We start from the raw sequence: 26,159 nt of genomic DNA, 5'->3' as shown, positions 1-26,159 counted from the left end.
GAAATAGTTTAGATCTCAGGTATGGCCTTTCCAGGCTCTAAAAAAAGCAATTTTAACTTTTTTCCCTAAACTTTGTCCAAACTAAATCTTTAGGACTAAATCAGACAGGTAATTTCTCATGAAAGGGTATGGACCATATGTATTTCAAAGTACATTTTTAAAAATGTTAAAGTACCTTCAGACAAGCATATGTGATCCGTTCTTTATGTCTCTCTCAATTTTTGGTACCACATACAATTCATACTTCCACCCTTGTCCATGCAACAACAACCATCTATTTGGTTCACAGCATCAGGTGCCATAGCAACTTTAAGGTCTGCAGGGGTTATGCCCTTCAAAGTCGCACACCTTATACTGAAATATTTAGCCCCAAGGATTCTGAGGTCGTACAGACCAGAATCGTCGTAGAGAGGGAGGAAAAACACTTAGGTCTTTCTTGTTGACTCTTTTTTGAGGCAACATCTTTGCTATATCGCAATGCATGAATAAGGCAAATGAAGGCAAATAACCCGATGCCTGGCATTGCTTTGGTCTCAATCAGTGGCATAGATAATGGTCCTCAATGTATATTTTCTCATCTCTGGACTGGTGGCTAGATGCTTATTGATTCAGAAGTTGCACTCACTAACAAAATGAAACGAAGAATCAAATTCCTTTACTGGGTTCAATGAGGAGGGGTATATTTTAAAAGGGGTACTAACCAGAAGGATGGCTGAGTTAGTAGGTGCAAAATATTACAGGAAGCTTAAGTGGGTGGGACTCGAGTAATAGGGCAAGATGTAGTCCTCATGCTACTAGCACACGTTAACAATAGTTAGTACTATGATGGATGGCTACATGATTCATTAAGACTCATTTCTAGAAGTTTACTCCCATTCCCGCTTCTTCAATTGCTTTGTCAATATGGGGACAAATTCAGTTAGGTAAATGCCACCCTGCTTTGATGGTTACCAACACTGCAGGGCAGTCTTACTTACAATATTGTAAACAATGTAAACCACCCAATATATGTCATTATGAGTCTGCCGTCCATGTGCGGCTTCGAACCTGGATTGGTGTAGTTCAATCAACCGCAGTGGAATATGTTATAGTCTACTGGTAAATAAGTTGCTGGAGATTCTCACACCATAAGTGATTAAGGAAGCACAGAGGTTGAGGTTTTTCCACGGTGTGGGCATTTTAGAAATGTTAGCCTCTGTCAAGGAACCCAGTACTATTTTCATATAAGCGAGTTAAATTGAAAATAATTAATGGAATATCTTACAAAAAACAACCACTGAATCCCACTGGATCTGGGGAATCTGTTTACTTTTCCAAAAATAAAAGGGTCTTCGAGTTTCTATGGAGTTGGTAATAGCTGGTAAGATGAAGTATAGGTTCAAATCTGAAGATCTTGCTTGATGCCATTTACCCCTCGTTAGAATATAAAGTGCTACAGTGTCCCCTTTCAGTTACTTCAAAGTGCTTGACAGCAGGATAAAATAAAATACAGAGAGATCTTCTGAAGGGGAGGTTAGACTTGAATTAGAGAGGTGAGTAACCATGCCCAAGAGCCTTTGATAGAAACCTCTGTACTGTGTTTAGTGAAATGCAACTCAGAACTGCTCACTTTCTGAAGCTTCCTGAACTACTTGTAGTTGGCTTCAAGTTTCAAAGTCAGGATGATGACTAGAGTCTATGTCATTTGTACGGAGATATCCCTCTGAGTTTCATCTACCCCTACATAAGTGCCCAGTCTTGACCGATAATGTCTTCGATGTTTGTAGCGTGGGTGACTAGAGTGTGTGATGATGCAGGCATGTTTCTGCTACTAGTGGTGTGCATGTGCTGGGGGTGAAATTTAGATGAGGTTGTGGTTACATGTGCCTAGGGATGAGGGTGGATATGTTTCGTACAACAGTGTGAGGCACATGGAAATCCTCGCTTACCCAAGGGGTGGGGTTTCTGCCGTTAGGCCCTTTCTGATCTAAATATATGGGCCCGGATATGTGACACTTGAGGGACCTGTCAGAAGAATAAGAGGGGGTTGGCTGCCTGCTAAGCAGTGATAATGGATCAGGAGGGAGAATGTGGGGCTCAATGCACTTTGATGCATTCTAAGATTTTGAGAGTGGTGGTCATATAAACTAGTTATGCTCCCAGAGGTGCAGGGAGGAGGATTATAGCTTAGAAAAATGTCTATTGAAAGCTAAAGGGTACCACAGAATGGGCAACTGGGACACAGTTTATAGCCCCTTGTAATGCTATTAGGAACAATACATTGACCATCGACTCCACTTTGTATACCTGACTCAATTTTCTGTTCTCTCACACAGTTGCATGGTGGGGAGTGGATGTTTTCGTTCTTCACTTGTTTTCGCTCCTCATCGTGCAGAGTAAGCTGGAACATGTTGTGTAGGATGCGTGCTTGGTACCTTTCAGGGCAAATATTGTTGGTGCCAGAGAAATGTTCAGAATGTACAGCTCTGTCTCGGAGTCAAAATACAGGAGCCTGGCCAGCTGCGGTCAGTTTGGTTTTTTTAACAGAGGAAAGGGGGCGAGGTTTCTAGAAACTTCTACTCAGGTTCAGTAAAAGGTATTAAAGGCGGAGAATATTGGTGCTGAATCAAAAGCTCACCCGTTGGAGTGGATGCACTGCCATGGGAAAATCTTTGGTAGTTCCCGATCGAGACTTCTAGCTGACCGCCAAGGGGTTCCCGGTTATTGACCAGAATGATGAGTGAAACTCGTTCTGTTAGGGGTTCTCTTTATCCACTTTATGTGTATACATTCCGAGTTCCTTTGGTTTATGTACATATTTTATATGTTTCCTTGTTTTGTGTATATGCTACTTGCATTTGACTACTTTTGGTTGATATTTGGGAATCTGCATTAACCGACACTTTTTGCCATTCTTCTAAAAGTGTTGAATTAATAAATACACATTTCATTTTAAATGCATCTGAATCCGTTTCCTTGTCTCGTCTTGAGAGTGCAGAGTTCTTTTTGTACACGTGTTATTTAAAGGTGCAGCGGTACATTTGCCTCCTCTTGGGAGTGCTGAGTTTAGCTGTGTCCTACTGTTTCAAATCAGAAGCAATACACCCCCACGCCCTTAAAAATCAACTGGTATTACAAGAACTCTGCTCTTTCTGCTGCCAATATCTATGGTCTTCACCACTCAAGCTAGAAGCACTAACAAGGTTTCGAGGTAGGCAACTCCACAGGCGAGCCCCCTTCATCAACAGTAGAGAGGATCCAGGTGCAACAGCTACCTCGACGAGCGACAAACTAATAAAGAAACACCCAAAAATGCCCACTCTAGCACTCTGGGGCCACCAAGAATCTGTGAAATATAAGCAAACAACGCTTCTATGAAAAGAGTGAAGCTGCTGAGGCAAGGACCTGGTCCCCTGAGCCACCAACCTAGAACCACAGGGGTAGAATCTGAAGGTACAGACTCAGATACACTTTGCTTAAGACCGCGCTTCGAAATGATGGGGTCAGAGTTTCCATTAATTGAAAAGAGTTTGCAAGCAGATGTGGTAACATGGAATCCAGAGAAGGACACTTTGCTATCAGTGAGGAGGCTGTCAAACGTGGCTGGTCTTGGACCACTCAAGAGATCCCGAAATAGGCAGAATGAGATTGGGGCTGCAGCAGTCTTCAGACTTCAGGAGCACCTTTAGGCAAGATATGATTTTAGAACTTTAAGGAACAAGACCTGCTATTGGTTAGCCAATGAGATACGTCAAGGTAAGGCTTTTGGCTGAGATACCAAAGTGCCTTAACATGTCTCAAATGTTAGGCCGGAAAAAACTCATTTGGGTCTCTGCCACTGGAACGGGAGTTGGATTCTTATGCCATTGACTCCTGGTACTTCTCTGATCGGGAAGATCTGTTTGCAACCAATTTATTCACGTTGTTGGAAAATAAAACTGCTATAAAAGATGCATGGTTGGTGGTGTTGCGGCCTCAGGCATACCAAGAAGAATAGTGAGAGTCAACTTTCAAGAAATGAGGAACACCAGTGAACAGCAGCGTAAGCAAAAGCTGTGTAAACAAGTGCTGCAAACGGCATTGAGGTGCCAGAGAAATAAACACAAGTAGGGTCAAAAATAAAGACCACAAAAATAATATTCAATCAAATTGACTGGAAAAAAAAAATTTATGAACCAAGAGGAAGCTAGCAGGAATGTGGGAGGTTGTGGGCACAGGTTGCTCAAGCACCTAAACTTTCAAATTCTAAAGTTTAGGGTGGTTACAAAGTGCTCCCTATATCAGTAGGGACTTCCCATTACTCTGGAGCAAATGAGCTGAGAAGTACAAGTACAAATTTAGGGTGCAGCTATATTAACCTGCACGAAAATCCACACTATTATGCAACTTTGGTCCATTCATGCAAGCTTGTATCTATAAAGCATTGCATATTGAGGACTACATCTGCAAGCAAATGCAAATAATGGTGTGCTTTTGAGACGCTGCATGGGATTTAGAGATGCCCCAATACTCAGGGACTGTCAAGAGGTATCTTCACTCCTACAGGTGTTTGCACAGTTCTTGCTCTGGGACACCGCTTTGATTTCTTTATGAGGAGTTTCATGCATGGTGATCCAATGCCATTCAGCATAGCCTTCTCTGAAACTTTTGGTGCAAAAAAACCTTTTCAGGGGAACATTAACTGATGCCATTGCTTGGGTTTCTCTCTCATATGCAACTGCCCATTCAAAACTCTAGTGCATATGGGTCAAAGTCTAGAAGCTGAAAAAACATAGGTTGAAAGGAGAGGTAAAAAAGTTAAAAAAAATAAACCACAGTAACAAAGTTTAATTACAAAGTAGGTTCCAGCCTGCAATTGTTAACGACAAAAATACAGTTACTGAGGTTAAGGCCAGTTAACTAAACTCAGATCTGCGTTAGCCTCGGTTTTAAGGTCTGGTCTGTCTAGCCAGCCTCATGTATTTTCAAAAATTAATTAAATATATGTATTACACCACTCATGACATATTCTATGACACCACTGATAACATTACTGCAACATCTGAAATGACATTGATAAACAGTGAAAGGCGTGGGAGAAAGTTACAGTTAGTTTAGGGTGTGAGTTATAGTTACTTGAGATAACTATAACTGGTGAATGTCAGCAGTTTTATTAGTGGAAAACAGTATGTAGATTGCGATCCGATCCATAACTTGTACATTTCAGGGTTTTTGTTGTTGTTTTTTAGTCAGAACCTTCAGAGTGAGTGTGTGTGCGTTTACACTCACACTAGAACTCGTTACTCTCCCAGACACTGTGCTCCGACAAATAATGCGATTTTCAGTTTCTTAAGTGTTGTTATCAATGCTACGATTCCTCATGGTATAAGTGATGTAATATGTAAGGGTGTAAACAGTGCATTGAGAAGGCGCGAGTTATAGTTAATGTAGTGTGGCAAGTGAGGTGACAACACTGTGCACCCTTACCCATCCCTATACCCCTACCCAACCCTAAATCTAAAACCATAAATTAAACTTTGTACTTACCTTAAATAGGCTATCCATGTGTGGTAAAGTCATGTGTGATAAAGACACATGCGTGGTAAACATTTGCGTGGTAAAGGCACTGTGGGGTAATTTCCGCGTTGTAAAGGTTTTTCCTGTACATTGGTGTGGCATAGAGTGGAAGAGCATACAGTAGAGTGGAGTGGCATACAGTGGACTATCATACAGGGAATTGGCGTACAGGGAAGCAGTGTAGACTGGAGTTGTGTACAGTGGAATGGCATAGAGTGGAGTGACATACTGGGGCACCGAACAGTGGAATAGAGTACAGTGGAATGGCGTACAGTGGAGTGGAGTGTTGTAGAGTTAAAAAATGTAGAGCTGAGAGCCGTAGAGGGTAGTTGCATGTAGTGGAATAGCATACAGTGAAATGGCGTACAGGGGAGTGTAGTGTCAGAGTTGAATAGTGTAGAGTTGAGTGGCGTAGACGGTAGTGGCGTACAGTGGAATAGAGTATAGTGGCGTGGAGTGGAGTGCAGTAGAGCGGCATACAGTGGAGAGGCATAAACTGGAAGAGCTTGCAGCAGAGTATTTTAAAGTGAAGTGGCATGCAGTGGAATAGCGTAATGTGAAGTTGTGAAGAGTGAAGTGGAGTAGACTGTAATAGCGTGCAGTGGAATAGCGTGGAGTGGTGTACAGTGAAGTGAGGTAGAGTGTAGGGGTAGTTTAGTTTCACTTGTTGCAATTGAATTTTTGAAGGTCATAACGCTTTTGAAATATGAGTCAGCATCTGGCATTATATCAAAAATAGAAAAGGAAAACATTTAAACAGAAAATAAACCAGGACACATCTCCAGACTTTAAGGGGCACCTCTCCTCGGTCATTCTCAGTTTTACAGAGATCCTCACAACTGATATAGAGTGAATTCCATTATATACAAACAAAGTCCCAGCCAAACAATCACAAACTGACCTTTTCATTAACAATCCCCATCTGTGATGTGTAAAACCCTTAATCTTCTCAAACAGTGTAATTCTCAGAAGTCTACATATGTTAATAACATGCTTCAAACTTTCATAGATTTCTTATCCCTCCCTACTGTGCGGTAATTTTTCCATTCCTAGTATGGACCACATTTATATTAACCATGCCTTTATGTTGAGGGTAATTACCTGTCCCCACAGCACTAATAGTTTCTACTTTGGACCTAAATTCATATTTGTTCCGAGTTTGTGCTTTCTGGCATGTCAGGGATAGTCCCCTCTCAGGTAAGCACCTCAGTAGACATAGCACTTAGCAGATACCCCCTGACCTCTGCAATGATGTTCAAAATGCTGTTGCCGAATCCCATGATCATAGAGCTTGACTACAGTATGTGTGTTCTTCTCCAAAACACACCTGTACATTTAGGGTCGATATCAAATGCATTCTCACGGGGGTCCAGAGCCATATTTGTAAACCTTTGTATTGTGTATCTCCTCTTTGAGTAGGATATCAAAAGTTAGAGTTCCAAAGATAAATCCCTTGCCATTGTTCATCATCTAACTGGATTCCCAGCTATTTCGCCCACACTAGATTAAACATAGCCTTTTGCCCCATCTTGCTTACAGCCAGTACCCTGTAAAATTGAGAGGCAGCATAGGCCAATTCTCAGAGGTCATGACTACACTATTCCATTGTTGTGAGTTTTCTGGTTTCACCAAGGCATACCCTGGACTGTGGCACCCAGTGCAAAACCGGAACATATCGAAAGCATTCACTCTCTGAAACTCTTGCTTGAGATTCCCAAACACCTTCAGCCACCCCTTTCAAAACATCGCCGGGACTAAGGCATTCTGTTCCTTTCCCTGCTTTGAAAGTTTCCCTTTTTATCCTAGGTCCAAAATCAAAATTTCCTCATAGTGGTGTAAAGGGTCAGAGGTAAGTAGCCTCTCCTGCATTTCTTGCTCACATATCTCATATACCCCTGATCCCCCAATCCCAAGGTCTCAGTTTCAGGAGTCCCACAGGGGTCTATTTTTCCCTGCTTCTCTTTAACATCTAACTGCCCTCCGCTCCCTGTCGGGCCTGCTGGGAGAACAAGGGATGTCATTCAATATGTATGCAGATGACACTCAGCTCATTTTTCAACTAAGCCGCCGATGACAGAGGAACATCTCATCCAGATCATTCTCAATCAGACATTTTCCATTAGTCACCATTGGATGGGTAAAAATGGTCTAAAATTGAATCCTGCTAAGAAGGAGCTTTTGATGTTCTGCAAGAAACTAGCCAGCTCACTTCTCCAATCATGGCCAACTAATATGGAGCCAGCTCCGACCTCAGTTGACAAGGTTAGAAACTTAGGCATACTAACAGACTCAAACTTGACAATGAATTTGCAAGCATCCAGAACTTTCAGCACCGTTCTGTGGCAGTTAAGACTATTAAAAAACGTTCTACATCCGAGCTCAGTAGCTCAGGCTCTAGTACTGGAGACGCAGAGGACTTTGTTAGAGGCGAAGATAAAAGAGTCATTCAGGCACAGGTCAACTCCTGGCATTTCCCTTAAACTCACAAGATGGGATTATTATCCCTGGCAGGTCAAGGAGATATGGGCTTAAACGTGGGAGATGTGGCTAGTTTCAAGGTTTCCTGTCCTCCTTCTACACAAATGATGAAGGAGCAGTATTCTGGTGAAGAAAGCAAAGTTGGTGCTTTGCTAGTTCCGTCCTCTGTTGCACTGATAGGTCACTACTTGTGTCTGTACCTCATGTGATGGTTGGGGGAGCTTGGGAGAGATCCTTATAGAATATCTTGTGTCTACTAGTTTTCTAGGCGCTTGTATTCCTCCCACAGCCTTGTAAGTGTAAGAATGTACGGTTATAGGCCCAGATTTTACAATGTAGAACAAATTTGAATCTTGCTCTTCTTTGGAGGAGAAGGAAGAGCAGGGCCATGGTTTATGACATATCACGAGAGAACATCTACAGCTATCAAGGGAGGTTGTCTAGATCGGATTTCAGATTATACTTGTGGACCTCCCATCTCACTGGGATACAATTTTTGCTAGCCCCTCATGTGTGTATATAATTTTGACAGTGTGAAGTATATTACCACTATCTGTTATTCCCTCCCACAAACCGAATTCTTGTACAAGTCTGGCTCACAGGGGTTTTGATTAAGGTGGTGCAAAATAGGGAGGGATTTTAGGATCACCCAGTATTGTTGACATACCTCTTGGATTGGTAACAGCATATCCCAATAATCAAGATCACCAATAAAGTTAGTTATTTTAATGGATTACCAGCTAGATAGGGATCTAATTTGACAGAATGGTGAGATTAAATATTATACGGTAATTCAGGTGAAACTGAACATCAGTTTGCCTTTACATTGTATGCACAGCCCACCTTTCTCCACACCACGTTATGAGGGGGAAGTCTCAATACACCATCGATTTTATTGAAATCTCCTAGTTTGACAGGGTAGCTTTGGACACCACATATCACAATTATGTGGCATGTTCAGTGAGCTCCAGGGAGAATGGTCCCAATCTTTATTAGACAAATGGGTTTGGCAAGGTATGTTGCTGAGAAAAACTGGGCTTTCAAGATCCTTTCAATTATGCGAGAAGGGATTTACAAAGAATACATTTTGAATGCAGTATTATATTTCCATGTATTTGTCCCATCTTACACCACAAACACTTAATCCAAATTATAGAAATGGTAGCCTAACCTATAAATGACTATGTTGGGAGGTGTAGCACTACACACCACCCTCATATGTTCTGGAGTAGTTCTATGAAGGTAACATATTAAGTAACACATTCATATTTATTGCCACATATGGGTGTGTGAACTAATTGGTACTCACTGGAGTTAATAGTAGTGGCATCAGATACTGCTATTCATACCAGTAAACTTCACAAGATTAATACTGGCACAGGACAGGAAAGGCAGAGGGCTGATGCCTAGTTAGTGAAGATGAAACATACACCTGCGATTGTGATTCAACTGGCTAATTTGATGAAGGGAATACAGGAGGAGGAGGAGAGAATGTTTTGTGATGCACCAAATCATGATTTCTGTTGATCCCAATAAAGAATGAAGTATTGTTATTTGATGGAAAATGGCAAATGACCATGAAGGTTTGGCCAGGTTGGCTCTGGCTTTCGGGGTGTACAGTGTGAGACGCTCGATGGGTAATCTGGTGCCTCTAGGTACAGATCTGGTTTTCTCCTAGGATTACACCCAGGCCGAATATCCCAAGTGGCTGTTGGAGATGATGACCCTTTGGCAATGCTATCTCAGTCTTGATGTATTGGCTTTTCTCGGATAGGACAGGACAAAGAAATGCTGCTTTCCCCTTTCATTTGAAACAGGGAGTGTGCTGCAGCAAAAGCAATATTTTGTCAAAGAAACAAGAAACACACACACTCTCTTAACCCACCACAGAATAAGGTATCATTGTGCCAGGACATGGAGATGAATCTCACAATTTTAAAGAAACTGAAATTACTGGCAAGACTATACCTTTCCCTTCACTTGCGAGACCTTTGGCGTCATTTGGCGTTTTCCCATTTTGAAAATACTTCTCAAATCCTGATTAGAGGAAACCAAAGCAGAAAAAGAGAATTATAACAACTGTATTATGCACAGCAAGCCTATTTCTTCATCTACCAATAACCAGCGACAACGACTGATTCACAGATGTACGGTGCATACTTTTTTGTCAGTGGTGCACATGAAACCCATTGGATGTAAGTCGGAGGTAAAATGGAGGTACTGGGTACCTTTGAAGGAGAGGTGGCTTAGTGTATAACACAAAATTGATAACAACACACATTTATCACAATTGCCATGACATAGCCAGTTTAGACTGATAGTAAAAAAAAAACCCCTAACTAAAAGCATTCATCCTTAACTTCTTCACTCTCGAATAAATCGTCAAAAGAGCTCCAAAGAAATACATTTGGTTGGGTGCTGATTTTCTTTGCTTATATAAAAACTGCAGAATACAGTTTAATTACTTTTTGTACATATTCCCCATTTCTATCTGACAAACACAACTGTGATTAAAACAAACAAGAGAGTTACAAACACGGTTAAAACAAACAAGAGTATTGCAAACACGGAGTCCAAAGAATTCAATGACATAATATTTTTTCTAGTTCAGATACAGGATCAAGTAGGAATATCTGTGGCAGCTCCTCACAAAAAAAAATAATAATAATAATTCACAGTGGAAATACAATCCCTAAACTAAAAAGTATAATTTGCAAAACAAGATGCACATTAACGCATTGTAGTCTTATGCATATGATTTGTTTATGTGTAAGTATTTTAGAGGTACACAGCATCCTGTGATTGCGAGCCTGCAAATTTTGTAATTATAGGGGTATGTCTGATCCACTATGCGTACAGCAGTCGACTGTTCGTTTTGTGGACAACACACTGGAGTACGCCTAAGGGGGTAAAAAATTCTTCCTCCGCAAACCACAGAAATATGGGGATGAACCGATTCCTGTCCCACCCTATAAAGGTACTTACCTCTACTATTTGAAAAAGTAACTTTCCAGGAAAAAAGGACCTGTGAAATGTTTGTGAAAATACACTGGAATACTGCACAGAAGCTGTCAGTAGATACTGGAGAACACAAGATGACATGGCATTCGATTCCAAAACTTGCTCAACATGACAATATCTCATACACTGTCATCCTCAAAGCAAGCCTTTGCTACTGGCATTAAAAAAGGAACTACAGCAACAAATGAGCCTCTTTATGTGGACAGGATGTAATTAAGGTCCCAGTCAATGTTAGAAGCTGGATGGGAGATAAAGGCATCAATACAATTGCCCAGAGAACTGCAGCTTCATGGACACAAGACTGTTTTCAAGAACAATGACACACTGATTTCCAATGGAGAGAATGATGTATTCTCTGGTCGAAAATTTTCAAGGCCAGAACATGAGCGGTGGTTTAAACTGGCACAACCCAATGTTTTGCATTAGACTCTAGAAGCACACTTCTGCTACTCATGATATACATTTTTATTTGTCAAATAAATCATTTGGGGTATATTTGGCACAGATTTGGGCATGGACAGAAAGACAAAGTGTAGCCTATCATAAAATTGCATCTAAAACGACATGAACATCGAACCTTAAAAGCTTACTTGACTGCACGGCACCCAAAAATAACATCCCATAAAAATCCTCATACACCTCATCTCCACAAACGTGCATTCCATAAAGTACATATTCAAACAGGAGACTGTCCTGTCCAATATGAAACATGTCATCATCAAACCTCATTAGCCTCTAACTTTCAACTGTAAACCAAGCACTTTCACAAGGCACTGATTGGCACATTTTTAACAAGACTGTGTGTTGAAGTAAATGGAGGTTTTTCTGTTGCATTTAGCCGACAGGATACATTTTCATTTACCGATGCAGTGTTCTTTTGTCTCTAAGCAAACTCCATACCAAATATCAAGCGCTGAGGTGTCTTGGAAGATGATCATCAGGTTGGCTAACATCAAAGAGCATATGTGATGAAACCACTTTTAGGATTTAGTAGTTCCAAAACTCTTCCACATGGCAGGCTACTGGTGGCCTTGATCTTATTTTAGGTATGGTATGGCAAACTGATTACATCCATTATTTGCAGAAGCTATTCTAAGGGTTCAGCTGGTGGAAATACCAGTGTTTGGGAAGACTAAGGGTGAATCTTCTGGCCATTCTGATCCATGAGGCTGCGTAATTACCATCTGACAGGGTGCAGAGGGAAATCCACATTCCTTCACTGTTGCTGCCTCAGGCCAGAAGGTAACGCAAAAAAATTATTCAAACCACTAGAGGTAATTTCGTTTTTGGATACTTAAGGCTTAGGCTAATTTTCTTTTGTGGTGGCTGTTGCTGTGAGTAAGTTTTTAAGTGTGCTGAGTGTTTGCTGCTCTGTGAACCGTTTATTAATCCTTCGTCTACTGCAATGGCTTTCTCCTCCCTCCCACCCCCCCAAGCCCTCTCCTTGGAAGTTCATTGTACTTTATTCAATCTCCTGGTCTACTACTCTTCTTTCACGGCCGAACATCTATAGTTCCAATTAGTGAACAGTGCCATTTTGTCATTTCTACAACGTGTGGAGCAGTGTCAGTTCTGCGCAGCATGTCGGCTGCTTCAACTAATTGGCAAGGTATTAACCGAGGTATCTTACCCGAGTGTCCTTAGGCTTTGGCTTGATTTCATCGTGTTGTATTCTGTGTCACACTGTGCAGTTTTGAGGAGTGAATCATTGCAGCAAAGAGTGGAACATCTAGTTGGTTTGCGGAGGATCTGTCTAAGTTCCAGCATGAGGAGCAACCAGAGAAAGCAGGCTTCCACCACAAAGCAAAAGCCAAGAGTGACCATTGTCATGGATGGGGTCTCCCTATATGTATACTATGTATGTATATAGTTATGGTTGGTTCAAACTGAATGTCAACCACTTTATACACCTCACTTTTCATACTCATCAGAACATCACACCAGAGAGAAAGCTCCTTTTACACTGTAGGCCCTTCTTTATCATAAGTTAAGCGCTGAATTTGTACTCCAAAATATGGAGCGTGTTCTAAATATTTCCAGGTCTTCAAACAAGTTAACAAAGGCTTGAGTGGAGTAACGAAGAAGGAATGACCAAAAGAAGGGAACTTGCTTTCCAAGTTGCAAAGGGCAGAAGATCAGAAGAATAAAATCATAAAGGTCCGAGTCTAAAAAGAGCTGGTCAAATTGCAAGGATGAAGAGCTGGATCTTTCACAATCCGCAAGTTTGTCAAATAAAACAAAAAATTAACCACCTAAGAGAATAAAGCATTGCTTAAACTGGAAGCTTTATGTAGGTTAAAGAATGGAAGATGGATACCTTTTGGTGGCCGAGAGTAGAGACTTCGGTAAGCAGCAATAACATTTGCCAGGTCATTGTTTTGGCAAGTAGAAATTCGGGAGGTAACAGCTCCTTGAAGCTAGAAGATGGAAAAAACGACAGTCACTACAAAACAAAAGAGAAACAAAGTCTCACCTTCTCAGCGGCCTTTTAATTCCACTGATTGCAAGTCTGACATTTCTGAGATTTTTTAGCATTATTCTCAAGCTAGCATGCATACTGGGTTACAGTAAGTTCCTAACCATTTTTAGAGGCAATGTGACCATGATCAGAAACAGATGACCTTTCAGTGGCAGAGAAAGGGTTTCTTCAGAAATCTACCTTAGACCAAAGAAGCAATTTTCACTCAAATACAATGCATAAATATTCTGATACCAAAGTGCAATAAAAAAGCGAATAAAATTTTAAGGACTAAGGCAAAATATTTTAAAATAGTATGCATCCCATTTTCAAACCATTCCTTAATTCGTAGTATTTATCAATTATCTGTATGCTGATGCTTCTTATATTCTTTGACTCTACATAACTGGAACCTTCCTGGCAGAAAATAAGCATTAGACAGCTTACAAGAAACCACACCACACGCAAAACGTACATACTTCTTATTCATTACTTTTCCCAAAGTTGAAATGCATAAATTATCCTTTGCTGCGTAGAACAGTTTTAAGCATATGCAAGTGGTGATTTACCTCCGCCGCCCAAAACCCCATCCCACCCAACCACATCCTCTGCAATAGAATACAGGACTAGGATGAAACTTTCTTCAAACAACTCAAGCTCAAAGCAGCATCAAAAACTGCAGAAAAGTTTTAAAAACATCTTTTCCAATACTAGACAAGCCACTAACTTTGTCATAGCATGGAAGGAAAGCACCTTTTCAGAAAATGGGGGGGGGGGGGGGGGGGAGCAGCAGAAGGTGGTGGGGGCAGAGTAGAGACACCCTTCTAATTCACCTCCCGAATGCCCCACAACCCCTGCTCCGCCCTCCACTCTTATTCCTAGTTGCAACAAGTCCCGTTGCCCTGGAGCTGGTCCTGGACTCCCCCATTCCCGGGGGTTGTTCTTTTATCATACCCTAAGGGCCGTCGCCCCGAGTAAGAGGCACGGAAACATACCGCAATACTTGGGTGTGAATGGATGTTGACCTGTTCTCTACAAATGATGTGGATAGAGATGCAATGGTGGAGCCGAGAGCAGCGCTGACAAGAGCCTCCTGCCCCATCCGTAACTCTCCCTCTCCATCCGCTGTCTCCCCTTCTCTCTCAATTCTTCTCTTCCCCCCCTCCGACCTTTCTCCCAGGTTCGTCTCTCAGTGCAGGCTCAACGTCGAGGGATTCTTTGCCACCTCCACCCCCGCTGAGCCTTAACAAAATCATGTACTTTAACTTGACATCATATAAGGTAACTGCTGCTCCTGTGACCCCGCTCTTGTGCCTTCGGGTGGAGCTCGTGAGAAAACTGCAAAAAAGTCACAATGTTTAGTTTTAGTATTAAAATAGTATTCCCTCGTACCTCGCACGCTGTATTTATGGGTGCTGGAAGGTGGTGTGAGGGTGTATGCATCTTCTGTGCGCCATGAAGAAAGCTAGCGCTGTGGGAACGACGCGCAGACGCTTCAATGCGCCTCGTTCAGGGGCCAAATCTACATTTTATTAAATAAAACATGTGTGTTCCGTTTCAGCGAAGACTTGGCAGTGGTCTACGCATTCAAGGCCCCCGTGCGCTCCTTCAGACCCTTTCTCAACTTCGAGACATTTTTCTGTACATTTAAATACATTCGGTTGGGCCGAATCGCGACCAGATCTGTACATAAATTACACATCCAAATCATGTAAAACATTATCTAAAAAAAACAACTTTTCAACATATTGAAATAAGAAAAAAACGGTTGCCTCAAGGGATGCAAGTATTTTTGCTTTGACCTGTGCAGTGTACATACGCCGATATTGTTCTTACATGTGAAGTACCACGAGCGAGTGGGGTTTTGGGCACTTACCCGAAGGGAAACCCAGTTTCTCCAAGTGTCGCTCGCATCAGTCGGACAAGGGAAACAAGCATTTGCAATGCAATAGGTCTTGCATTTACGCAAGTTTGAGCTATTGACATTGCAAATAACAATGCCTTTTATTTTTGTTTTTAAAAAACATAAATAAAAGGCACTGTCATTTACAATGCCAATAGCTTAAACTCACGTAACTGCGAGACCTATTGCATTGCAAATGCTTGTTTTGAGGAGCATCTAAGTAAGCAACTGGCAGGGAAGAAGGCCCACAACTGCCTTTCCCTGTTCAAATCCAAACATTCTGAACGTACTCTAAAGGAATGCAGAACGTTCTGCCTTCCACACAAAGAAGAAAAACAGATCCTAACACATGTTCCCCCTTTATCAAAGGCACAATGACATAAGATGATAATACAGAATCATGAAGAAAATAAAACAAAATGCCTAACAAACTATAAACATTCAATAAAAAAATATATGCCTAACCTAAAACAAAGTCCATTGTGCCATGCACGTGTGGGTTCGGATACCATCCTCGTCGCCAATGTAAAAATGTCTCCAAGACATGGTAAGTTCAATTTTGTTATTATTTGAGGAGCATCTAAGTAAGCGGACCTTCCCCTATTCAAATGCAAACATTCTTAACGCACTCTTAAAGGAATGCAGAACATTCTGCATTCCACACAAAGAAGAAAACCAGATCCTAACACTTCGTATGTGATATTTGGACGTGGTTGGGTAGTGGCTGTAATGGCTGTTGCTTGCTTATATTTTGTAAAACAATAAAGTTATTTATTTTTTCAAAAATAAGCAGAGGAAGAAATTAAATATAGATGAAACAGCAACCAGGCACACGTAAAATAAACTATGGCATTCACTAGCATACCTAATGAGGTTAGGATAGACCCAGAGTTAAGACAGTAAATGACAATTAAAATAATAACAAAAAATGGTTAGGCCACTAGCTCTTAATGGCAACTAGAGTGATTTGACCTACTAACTCCCAAGTAGCGCGTAAGGTATTTTGAGCCTCTTAAAATTCTAGAAATTATGCAGGCTTGGAACCTTCGAGAATCAATTCATAGTGCTGTAGGTCTGACCTCTTCAGTGAGAGTTGTAGATTTGCTGCTTAGGAAAAAGACACTCTATGGATTTAAGCATTGAAATGCAAAGCTTAAAGCCGTCATTTGTATATTTTTTTAGTAATCCTTGTGTGTACATATGCAATGCTTTTCTGACTTGTTCACCAATACCATAATATACATTTTATCACACATATGACTACCTCACTCTAACCAGCTTCTGAAAAGGTGGTAGGACCGGGGAGTAGTATATCTGCTTATTGACTCCATTTCTAGAGTGATACCGGCAGCCAGTACTGGCTGAATGGCAAACCACTAGACATGCTGGGGTTAGGTGGTCCACACCCATGATGGATACAAAAATAATACTTTAAGTCACAGAAGGCGAGTCACTTTAGGCTAAAACACACAGAAAGTTTGAAGGTGTCGCATGACACAGGGTAACATGGCAGCACAACATTCACTAGTCAAAATAGCCTTCCAAAAGCGGGCAGGCTTGCAGCAGAGCCTACCTCATGTCAGCATTGCCAATGTCAGGCAAGCAGTACGGTGTAATGGTCGTTCACATACTAAAAACATCTGTAAAAGGCCAGTACGGTGGGCGTAGGGAGAGTTCCGCGCCAGTTTTTATTTCACAGAAAGTTTAAAGTCATGATCCAGGGGTCCCCCGCTGAGCCGTAGGGGTCATGTTTCTAACCCCCTGGTGCAATTCACCAAAACGAATTAGACATTCAGTTGGACTGCGACCCGGTAGGCAATGCTGTGTTGGTGGTGTTTTCTGGTCATGATTAATCCCTTGAAATGAGTTCAGGGACACAGTGGAATTGCAACACCTCTTTCGTAAATGAATAACACACTTAAAATGAGCAGTATGAGACAGGGCATAAAACTTTGATATGTTTATTTAATAAACCCAAGCCAGTGCATAAAATAGGAATGATAACCACACAGGATGCAAAAACAAATCCGGCAATGCAGAACACGACCAGTGAAAAAATATGACTATTCCTAACATGGATGGCCAGTTCCTAGCATCCCAACACCCTATTGCTACTCCTAAATGCTATGCTTAAATTTAGCCAAAGAAATATCCGTTTAGGTATTTTATATCACAACCCTTGCCCGGGAAGATAACCAGTGCTGGGCTGAAGGCCACTTCTCTGAGAAGCTTTTGGAGTCCAGGAGCAACCCCCCCGAGTGGGGCTGGTTTGTCACAGCAACCCGTTGTGGCCTCTGGCCTGATGGTTCCGTTGCGAAACCTCTGCCACTAATGCTTAGATACTTGAGTTTTTATAGTATCTGACCGCAGATTTTAACTCATGTTTATAAGTTTGGCAACACTAAATTAACACAAGACAAAATAAGTAGGGCAACAAATGCATCGCCTCAATTCACATGTAGACATTGAAGCCTTCACTATAATAGTCCACATTAACATGGCAGAGACCATAACAAACAATAAAAACATGTCAGCCTAGACAGGAGGTGGACATAATGTTAACACTCCTACCTAGGTCTAAATTTCACACTTTCTAATAGAAAGATATGAAAGAGTCTGAAGGCAAGCACATGATAAAATTAGAAGAGATTTAAATGGGCCCCGTCACGGTATTCATGACATTACTAGTGCTGGACACAGCCAGTCACATGTTAGGATCACTTTTGAAAGGTCAGATGAACTTGGACCGAATCAATCATATTACTCTCGCTTCACAAATGTGACAGAATTGTGCTTCAGTCATTGAGGTACAAAGTACCTGACTGACTCCACCTGGGAATTATTGCATCAGGTGATAAAAATTAAGTAAACAAAAAAGAACCGGCATATTTTACAATACCCGGGAAGGTCTTTTAGTGCCACTGACAGATAGAGATTTATTGTCACCCAACTAAAGAGTTCTGATTTTATCAGCTTCAGAAAGATGAGAGGCCTCGTAATTATTTGAAACTCTATTCTCTCACAATATGGGAGGTTTAAATACTGTCCTGCCAGAATATTGTGACCAAAATATTGATTCCTTTAATATCATAAAAGTAAGTCTATATAGATAAGTACAGGCTTACTATACTTAACTCTGCGTTTACATACTTTGACCATACATATAAAGGTATGCACAAGTGGAAAGAAGAATAGTAAATCTGTATATATCTACATATAGAAATATACATACTAAACTTCACAAAGTTTTCTGCCTGTATTAGATAGCTTCAAAGTTATGAACATGTGGAGTCAAGTTTAGTAAATCTATACGTACCTAGACATACCTCTAGGAGATTATGTGGTGGGGGACGATGTTTTAGTCACAATATTCTGTCAGGAAGATATTTTGCTTCTCGGTATTATGACATATACGTTTCAACTGGTAAACATTAAGATTAAGATCCCTGCATTGAATGCATTAATCAACTAAGCTGCCAACTCAGCTCAATGTAATAATGTTGACAAATTAGAAAAATGTACTACCTTAAATAAACTTAACTGCGATTCCCAGAAGGACATTAATTCTATTATCGCCCAGGTTCACAATGACCTGTTCAAGCAAATGAATTTTTTTTAAATTTAAAGTAGCAAACCAAGGAAAAACTTTTGTGTAAAGGCGGCTTCTTGGTATAATAGCTCTTGCAGACAGGCCTACAAGATTTTATCCAGGGCTATTAGATCCAAAGTAGTGGGTGATATCAAAAGAGTAAGGTATAAGAAAGCCCAGCAACAAGCGAAGAAGGAATGGGATGAGAACCGCTGGCAAGATTTGGTCTCAGCCAGTAAGGAGAAAAATATGATCCAATTCTGGAAGCTTGTTAAATGGGGCAGTGGAGAATTAAATCAGACACCTACTAATTATGTTGCCCCAGAACAATGGGTTTTACATTATGAGGCTCAGTTCACTGCCACAAACGGCAGTGATGATATACCCCTATGGCCGATCCCCACTACCACCCTGTGCTTCACCAGTTTAGAGGTCGAATCAGTGCTAAAATCAATTCTGAGAGGTAGGGCCCCAGGCCCCGACTGCATACCCGCATATTTGTTTGTATACGATAAAGGCCATTGGGTATCTTATATAAAGTTATTGGCCAATGCTATAGCTAGCGGTGCTTCCATCAGACACGTGGTCAGGTGCCAAAATCCTAGCTATATATAAAAAGGGTGACCGCTCACTACCAGGTAACTACCGGCCAATCAGCCTTATTGATTCCATCCAGAAGATTGTTGCCAGGCTAGTTCTTGGCAGAATCCAGGCCTGGATAGACGAGCCAGATATCCTGACACCTCTTCAGGCGGGGTTTCGACCACACAGTCAAGCACCTTAGATCAGGTCTTTAGGTTTGTGCTCATCTACTGGCGGGTGGTTATTATTGGAGGGGGTGCAATCTATGCGGCTTTTATTGACCTAAAATCCGCATTTGACTAAGTCCCCCGTACGAAAATGTGGAGTGCCTTTGTGGACATGGGGATGCCAGCGGAACTGTTGGCTATTTTAGTAAAAGGACACGATTCAAACTACGCACAGGTCCGCTGGGGAAAGCAGGGAAATGTTACTGAGAGGTTTCCGGTTTCCAAGGGGGTTCGCCAGGGGTGTGTTCTAGCCCCAACCCTGTTTTCTTTGTTTATAAACAAGGTTGTTCAGTATTTTTCTACTCATCCCACAGATGCTCCAGTGTTAGCCGACATGAAGATACCCCTGCTCATGTTCGCGGACGACACTTTGATAATATCTAAGACTTGTCAGGGCCTGCAGGCTGCTCTGTCCCGCTTCGAGGTGTTGTGCCACAACCATGAATTAGTAGTAAATGTGGAGAAAACAAAGTTTATGGTGCTTCACAAATCCAAAGCCATAACCGGGAGAGTGTATATGAATAATGTCCCCTAGGAACAGATTGATGTTTTTACCTATCTGGGTATAACACTAGGTAGGAAACTAAACTGGAAGCCCCAGATCGATATGCTGGCCTTAAAACATGCACAATTAGCTAGTGTATTGATAAAAGAACAGAGGCTTTCCCAGACCAAACCCATTGTCCCCGCCCTTAAGATTTACAACTCTAAAATCCGTACCTCAATATTATATGGCGGTGAACTTTGGGGCTTTGAGGATTTAACATCGCTGGTATTAGCCCAAAACAAATTGGTCAGAGCACTAATAGGCCTCCCGCAATCCACCCCACTTATGCCCCTTTATCTTGATTTGGGTTGCTACAGCATAGAGGACTCTGCATGCTTCAGACCTATAGCATTCTGGAGAAGGCTCTGGACCACACCTGAGCTTTCTCTGTATGCTAAAGCTCTCCTTGAAGTTCGGGGTTGGCCCGCTCATACAAGATCTCCTGGTTTAATAACATCAAAACTACCTTGGCTAATATGGGGATGAGTACCCTGTGGGAGGATCCAGCTGCTAATTTATTTCCATCTAAAAAGAACCTCAAGGCAGCGTATTGAAGTATGGTCAAAACTAAGCGGTTCTCATCTATCATGAGGCCCACCCTGACTAGAGAATTCTTGGAGCTCAAGCATGAGACCAAGTTTGAAACCTATTGGGACCTCATCACCAGGCCAATAGACAGGAAACTGTATCACCAGTTCAGGGTGGGCTCTCTCCCTATAATAGATCTTACTAGTAGTTGGCAACCGCCAACGGATGACAAATGCATTTCATGTCCAGCCCAAATTGAGACATTTGCGCATATTTTGTTCATGTGCCCAGCCTATAATCCACCTAACACCAAATGGCTTCAACCTATTTGTATGAATCTGGGCACAAGATAGGATCCTTAAGGCCTCCAGAGCCAAAGGACAAACACTAAAGATTTCATAGTAGTAGCAGTGGCAAAATGTTTGAGCTGGATGTGGGTCATCCGTGCCAACAAGATGAGGGTACACTAACCTTGTCAATTCTACTCTTGAGTATTGAGACAACACGGAATGAGCCTGTTGATAAAACATCTTTCTAGACCCCGAGATTTGGTTATTTAAGAGATGATCACTTGTTGACCCTTTGCCTAAATCTGGTCCCCATATTGTGGGCTGATAAAAGGAAACAACTGTCCTGTTACAGTTTGCGTCTTTTATGTATATTCATTTTTTATGTGCTTTTTAAATGTGTTTTTATCTTTTGTATTTACAGCTTTGCCACTTTATGTAACAATGCTCTTAACTCATATGTAAATATATTTGTGGTTTTTTATATAAGCCTGGATGATTGAAGAACGCATATTTTATCCCAAGCTCTTTTAATTATTGATGTACTCTGTCTTTTATGATTTTGTAAATCAAAATAAAGACTTTATTGACTGACTACCTTAAATATATAATTTTCCTCTACTTTAAGAAAAGAAAGCCAGACAGGACCAAATCCAGGTGAAGCCATACTCTCATAAGACATGTGCTTTACTCCTGTTTCTTACTCATTTAACCAAGATAACTACAGAGAAACTTGTTCGTATCAAACGTGCCTTTCACCATAAAAAAACACACAACCCCATTGGCTTTGACACAGCCTTTCACAAGTGAGAATTAAAGAGACAGCCTTGGACATGAATAGGTTTATGCTAGGTTGTCTACCACTGCAAAACACAACAATTGGCCTGGTGTCCTTATGTTAAGAGCCTCTGGGAGAGGTACCAGTTGTTTCTCTAGTGATCCTATTTGAATACTGCTGGTGTGTCTCCTACTAAACCTGGCAATTCCAAGTATTGGACAAGGTGGGCTCACTCACTGAATGCGACATGCTTCATCATAGGTCACCTCGTCCCACCCTGGTAAGATGATATTACCAGGACGGACTCGACCTCGGGTTGGGCTATCCCAAGGGAGTTCATAGATATGAATCTTTTTTTCTGCTGATAGAGCACTGGCGGCGGTCACAGCGTGGGAGGGGTTGGTGCAGGCCCTGCGCAGCAGCGTGGCGGAGGAGGATGAGGCGCCCTCTGAGCCTGATGTTGTTCCCCGGAGCATTCCAACCACACAAACACAGTAAATGGTTATGTACCTCTGAGATGTACCCCAGACTATACATTAAGGCCGGGAACAGTCACAGTCGTAGGCGTGGGCACTGGAGGGTGGAGAGGGTGGGGGCTGGGGGATAGGGACTGGGGAGGGGGAAGTGATGGGGGGGGAGAAGGGGGGAGGAAACTTCAAAGTGGAACGCAGACACCCTACTATGTTCGCGGCAAATGTACAGATTGAAATATGGTTAAATACAGTGATTTCCTTGCCACCGCTGCCCGGCCTCAGGGATGTGGGCTCACCAGCTGTGTACGACTGCCTAAATAGCCACGTACGATATGGCACTGGCAATAGCGGTGCAGGAATGTTATGACTGTACGCTGCTTATTACATTACATTGTTCTGCAATAAAAACGGTTTAAAAAAAAAAAATGATTCTTTTTTTCTGTATAACTTGATTCCAGGTTTTTTGTGCTAAAAATACCTTAGGATATACCACAAAAGTATCATTTTATTAGGGTGGTACCCTAGGTATAATTAAAATATACCATAAGGTATTGACAGGGTATGTTGGTGGATACTATGAACCGGCATTTGAAAACATATATATTTTTTTCAAACACAACTAAGGTGGCACTCGTAGGAATAAACACACACTTATAAAACATACATAAGTGGCGAGGACACACGTGAAAAAGAAGGAACACATGCTTGTTTTGAGTATCCTTGTGCAACTTTACCTAGTGCCCGGGGGCTATTTGCATCATGGTCTGTTGCGGGGGGCATCTCCTATAGTCACACACTAAAATACTTCAAATTAACAAAAGAAAATCATTGAGATGCAAATATAATGTATTAACACCCCGGTTCCAGGAAGGTTGAATGTGGCCATAACCTTGCTTAATCCAAAGGAACAGGTCCCTGGGGAGTATTCACTTACTTTGTCACGGAAAAACGCCCACTTTGATCTTACCCGTCCCGTTTCATCTGCCATCTGGGGAATGGAGTGCATGCATCATGCACGCGTATTTAAAGTGCAGAGCGGGAATCCGACACAGGTGGTCTCATGTGTAACACCTACTGGTGCTTCCGACATTGTAATCAAAATCAGGTGCCTCTCATATTTACGGCAAAAGCTTTGGTGCCCGTACCTGCTGGCCAATGAAAGTCTCAAGGAGGCGTACACCGCCCGGTGGGGCTGCCCCGCCTGCGAGTGGAGACTACCAGCGGAGGAGCCTCTCCTTAATGACGTGCATAGGTTTGTGCCCATATTAGCGGGGCACCCGACAAAGGTAAAAAAAGGCGAGCCTCCAACAGTGATGCTGCCCATCCAGCGTGTGGGGTTTTGAAAGGGAGGGGCCTCCGTTGTGGTCGTGCACATGACATCATCAGGGGGTTGTTGGAAAATGAAGGTTCTCTCATAAAAAATAAATAAAACTTCTCGGATCCGCGTTGAGATCCCAAGACAAGGCCTCAATTTGAGAGCAGTGCATGGCAGAACTGGGTGGTGCTGCCCTCCGGATGTGAATGCCAGAGAATGCTTCAAGAAGCATTAGCTAATGGCAAATCTGGAGATTGCTAAATGTGCAAGTGTAGCTTAGCTTGGCTTGGCCTGGTGTGCAGCGTTTTATGGAAAGCCTCAACACTATATGTGTGGCAGAAGTTGGAACTTCCCTCTGATGTAACTCTCTTTTCTCAAACACCACGAAGCCCCCCAAAAAATACTTGAAAACTGTTATTCAATGCTATTTATACATCCATACATTTGCATCAACCCTGAATCTGTAGCCCAACTGTGCTCCACATCAACACAGGGAAAACGGATTACAGGCACGCGAGCTGGTGCTCAGTCAGAATACTACTAACTGGGAGGGGGGTTGAAAGGGGCAATCCGGCGCTCAGTCTGTGTTATCCCCAATTTTTTTAACTACATGTAGGTAGTGCTCCAAGGGAAAGGGTGTCAACCTAACACCCCTGATACTCTTATACAGAAGCCCAAGCCGTGAGCAAATACAAGTGTCCAAGAAAAAAGAGTCCCCACGTCTTGTTCCTGTATTCAGCCAGACTACATTTTATTCAGAACGTCACAACAGCCTCACACCAGCCAAAACGCGTTTCGTCTTCGGGTTTAATGTCACCCTACAACTACTTCAGGGCTGCTAAAACTATGGATAGGCCTTGTGTGTATGACGGTTTTAATTCCTATATCCTATCCAAGATTCACTCCAGTAAAGTAAATACTTGTGTGTTCTTTGGTGACACTTCCTGAGTACGGGAAACAACGTCCACCTCCGTCTCAGTGATCAGTAACGGCACAAGTACGGGGTCAGGGCATGGGTTTCTCTAAGTCAGAAGACAGCAGCTACTTCTCTGGAGGATAAGCCCACATCACAGCAGCTGGAAAATGATGACCCATCTTCCGAAGTGCAGGTATTGCACTATGAAAGCGATTTTACTCAACATGCAAGAAATTTAAAATCGTAGTTGAGGGAGGTTCTGGAAAGACCAGAGCCTGCGTGAATCACAGCTAGGACCCTAAGGTCTCAATAAAAGTAAACCGAAAATGTACAAAATGTGCAATAGATATACAGTGAAACAAGATACAAATGGTATAAAAACAATAAACAAGTAACTGGTTTTACCACTGTTTGTTTGTATTGGTTGTATTTTATAACTGGTTCAATTGGTATTGTTATCATCACAATACATCAGTTATGGTGTTTGTTTTCAAATTCAAATTAAATTACAATGTTCAACAATTGTAAAAACAAGGTCCCAATGCATTTCGGGTTAATTTCCAACCCTTCGTCAGGGGATATATACGTTCACAAACAATCAAAATAGATGAAGTTGCTCTATTTTAAGTTCTTTTCAGCCTCCAGCCGGAGCTGCAACAAAAGCCACATGAATTCAATTAGAAAAATGACATGTATGTTGGATTTATAGGATTTGCACTCATAGGAAGATCATAAAATGGGAACCCACATCAAGAGGTTAACGTGCGAGAAAAAAGAAGAAATCTCACCAAGGTGTGTGTACGATAAACTGTTAAAGAGAAAAGAGCGTAAAGCTCGAAATCAGGAAGTGTGTGCTTACCGGAATAATTTTAGTCGTGCGTAACTCAAAGTATCTGTAAGAGAACGTGATGAGTGAGCTCTACGTAAGGAGCATATTTAAACTCAAAAGTCAGAGAGACGGACACTCAAAAGGAAATCAATAGCGCCCCGACTCACCCTGCTGTAACGCCTGGAGTCATGAAAAAGGGTCTAAGTATCTGCCGGTCAGTGCGTTGAATGTGTCTGTAACAAGCGAAGCCGTAGGTTAGAAACAACCGAATGGTTGTAATACAATGTATCAGCTCAATGACCGCTAACTCGTCTCACCTTTCAAGTGAAGTGTTCGTGCTTCTCAGCTAAACTTCCGGGAACTGCAAACCTTCTGCTGGCGCATGCGTGTGGATGACAAGTGTGTCGGTTATAACGTAAACGGTGGTGCGCAAATGACATGAACAACGGACTAACGTGCTGTTCATGTAATGGAAATGAAAAGAGTAAAAAGGGGTAACTGTTCGTAAATAATTGAAATTAGCAGTGATTCTGCTGTAAAGCACTGCGAGTAAAATCTAATCTACCGCATGTATATAAAACAATAGGAAAACGAAGAAAAGTTTGAAATAGGTGTGAAGACGAGAAACGTAGTACGAGTGCAAATCCTTTACAAAGAAGAGAAATACATGATATCACAAAACTTTCAGATGAA

At 41.8% G+C, this 26,159-nt stretch overlaps 1 protein-coding gene across 1 annotated transcript in view; it reads right to left on the bottom strand.

Annotated features, from left to right (window-relative positions):
- Positions 1–26,159, bottom strand: part of AFG3L2 (AFG3 like matrix AAA peptidase subunit 2) — a 233,440-nt gene that overhangs the window by 189,280 nt on the left and 18,001 nt on the right. Inside the window, exons 2-3 of the mRNA XM_085606063.1 lie at positions 13,352–13,451; positions 9,982–10,050 (exon numbers count right to left, since the gene is read on the bottom strand). Of these exons, the coding sequence (XP_085462189.1) occupies positions 9,982–10,050; positions 13,352–13,451 (169 nt within the window). The remainder of the gene's footprint in view (positions 1–9,981; positions 10,051–13,351; positions 13,452–26,159) is intronic.

The sequence above is a fragment of the Triturus cristatus genome, chromosome 5_1, assembly GCF_964204655.1.
Source record: "Triturus cristatus chromosome 5_1, aTriCri1.1, whole genome shotgun sequence".
Classification (NCBI taxonomy): Eukaryota; Metazoa; Chordata; class Amphibia; order Caudata; family Salamandridae; genus Triturus; species Triturus cristatus.
This window is presented reverse-complemented; position numbering and strand designations above follow the sequence as displayed.